Genomic DNA, 2,429 nt, shown 5'->3' with positions numbered 1-2,429 from the left:
TTTTTTTTTTTTTTTTACAAAGTAATTGGATTGCAGGTACAAAAGTGGTACATAGCCAGCATGGAATAAAAAGAAGGAAGGTAATAGACTCAGGCTATGGCAAGTATGTGAACAAGATGATTAATGTACTCAGATATAGATGGAATGGTATTTAAATTATTAGAGATGAAAGATTATACCAAAGAGAAGGAACCACATACCCGGTATTATTTTCCTAACTGAAACAAAATTAATCCCCAAGATATCAAACGATACCCTAAACTTATTGGAATACAATACATGGAGAAGAGATAGGAATAAAAAAAAAAAAAAAAGGAATTATAATACAAAGAAAAATCTACAAGTCAAAGAAATAAACTAGATAAAACCATAGAGATTAATACATTGTTGCAAATTTATACATGCCACTCAGAACAAACACTTGGGTAAGAGGAGAATATGAAGACCTTCCAGAGAGTATAATTCAGAGTTTAAAAGCATTACTGCATAGGATGGAAGAGAAATATGAAAAAAATATATTAACTGAAGATTTCAATACCAATATAAATTGGAATACTCTAGAATCCAGTGTCAGGCAACCTTTTCAGAGCGAGGATCTGATGAGACTTTTAGGAGCAGCCCGAGGGCCGGAGTGACAAATGAGAACACAAAAGTGACTATATACAAGAATTTTATTGGAAAACATGCAAATCAGCGAGACGGCTGGTGCTGCTTGCCATGAAGAATCAATTCAATGTCTGGCTCGATGGATTAAATAGACAACAGAAGAATGTCATTGAGGTGACGGTCATAGAGCTGGAACGTAGGCGAGACTTCATGTACTTCATTTTGGAGAAGAGTTGTTCGCAACAGTACTGGCAGGTGCTGCCAAACATGACCATGATGCACTGAACATGGGGAATGTATTCTGGAAAACTGCTAGAAGATAGAACGAGATCACGGAAGAAGGACAACAGAGAAGAGGTCGCCTTCAGTTCATTGCTCCACCAACTCCATCTGCAGGGGGGCAGGGGCGTCGTCCACTGGGAAGTCATAGGGGGTGGTGAACAGCATGAAATCTGCAGGCAGCAGTCTGACTCCTGTGAAAAGGGAGGCAAATTCCTCCCACAGAGAAGCGATGACACTGATGCAAGTATCCAGAGCCAAGTCTTCAGGGGGACAAGTAGCGAGGTGAGAAAAATGCATATTGACCAGCAGTCAACTGAGCCTCCCACAAACGCAGTTTAACCTCGTAGGCGGTGATGTGCGCGTGCATGTCTGTCACGAGAATGTCTCCGTGAGCAGGTCCAGGCGAGTAAGCCATCGCGGGTCAGAGAAGTGATCAGCATGGGGGAGGTTCTTCAGAGAGAGGAAGGTGGTGATCTCTTGCTGCAGGTCACACACACAGGACAACATGGCTCCACAACTCAGCTAGCAGACCTCACAGGAACAGAGCAGGTCTCTGTAGTGTGCGTTGACCTTGTCCATCAGTGCCTGGAACTGGCGGTGGTTAAGGCTGCGGGAGAGGATAGAGCTGACTACCTATGTCACAACAAACTTGATGTCAATGAGGTTGGCAGACTTGGCACACAGTGCCTCTTAGTGGATGATGCAGTGCACCTTGTGGATGGGCTGGGTGTGTCCTGTGGGTTCACAATGGCACAATAGCAGTAAGGCGGAACCCTTCTTCTCCCCAGTCATTGGTGGGGCACCGTCAGTTGTCATGCACACGAGACAGGAGAGGTCGAGAGAGTGCTGTTCGACATACTGAAGCATGGCATCGAAGATGTCTTGTCCACTGGTTGTGCCACGCAGCAGGAAAAGCTGGAGGAGCTCCTCACACACCTGGAGGCCAGAGGCAACCCCACGGATGAAAACGGCCAGCTGGGCCATGTTGTTTGCGATGGTGCTCTCATCAAGAGCAAGAGAGGTGACTATGGTCAAGCAGTGGGTCTTTAGTGTGTTGTGCACATTGTCTGACATCTTGATGTGACAATGAACAGTGTGTGATTAAAGGCTCACACTCTCAAAGGCAGAACGCTGCTCTGGACAGATGGAGTCCACCACAGCGACAAGACTCTCCTTGATGAAGTCCCCGTCCAAGAATGGCTTCATCCGGTGAGCAAGGAGGCAGGAGAGTTTGTAACTGATGCATGTCATATTGTTGGCCTCATCAGTCTGCTTGCGGAAGAGTGAAGTGCTTCTCTGCAGGTTGCCTGACAGTCTAGTGATGGCGTCCTTCTTCTCGGTGGCAGACATTGAAGCGTAGTTTGACGTTCGGTGCTCTGTCTCCTAGTGGCGGCACACGTTGAACTCCTTGAAGACAGCCACAGTCTTGAGGCAGATGAAGCACCTAGCCTGTCCAAAACACTTGAAAAAGTACTTCTCCTTCCACTCAGGGTTGAAGACATGATGCTCGAGGTCCACTTTCCTCTTCTTAACAGGTGGGG

The 2,429-nt window shown here is 46.2% G+C and overlaps 1 protein-coding gene across 1 annotated transcript; it reads right to left on the bottom strand.

Annotated features, from left to right (window-relative positions):
- Positions 1-1,578: 1,578 nt before the first annotated feature.
- LOC145395307 (general transcription factor II-I repeat domain-containing protein 2-like) lies at positions 1,579-1,962 on the bottom strand. The gene has a single exon (XM_080268985.1). The coding sequence runs from the start codon at positions 1,960-1,962 to the stop codon at positions 1,579-1,581; it is 384 nt and encodes a 127-aa protein (XP_080125111.1).
- Between the last annotated feature and the right edge of the window lie 467 nt (positions 1,963-2,429).

Source organism: Coenobita brevimanus, chromosome 30, assembly GCF_032717465.1.
Source record: "Coenobita brevimanus isolate Jiangsu-jjx chromosome 30, ASM3271746v2, whole genome shotgun sequence".
NCBI classification, from domain to species: domain Eukaryota; kingdom Metazoa; phylum Arthropoda; class Malacostraca; order Decapoda; family Coenobitidae; genus Coenobita; species Coenobita brevimanus.
This window is presented reverse-complemented; position numbering and strand designations above follow the sequence as displayed.

What these genes read in the sequence shown, in the direction of transcription:
- LOC145395307 (XM_080268985.1), bottom strand. Translation starts at nt 1,962, where the DNA reads ATGTCAGACAATGTGCACAACACACTAAAGACCCACTGCTTGACCATA.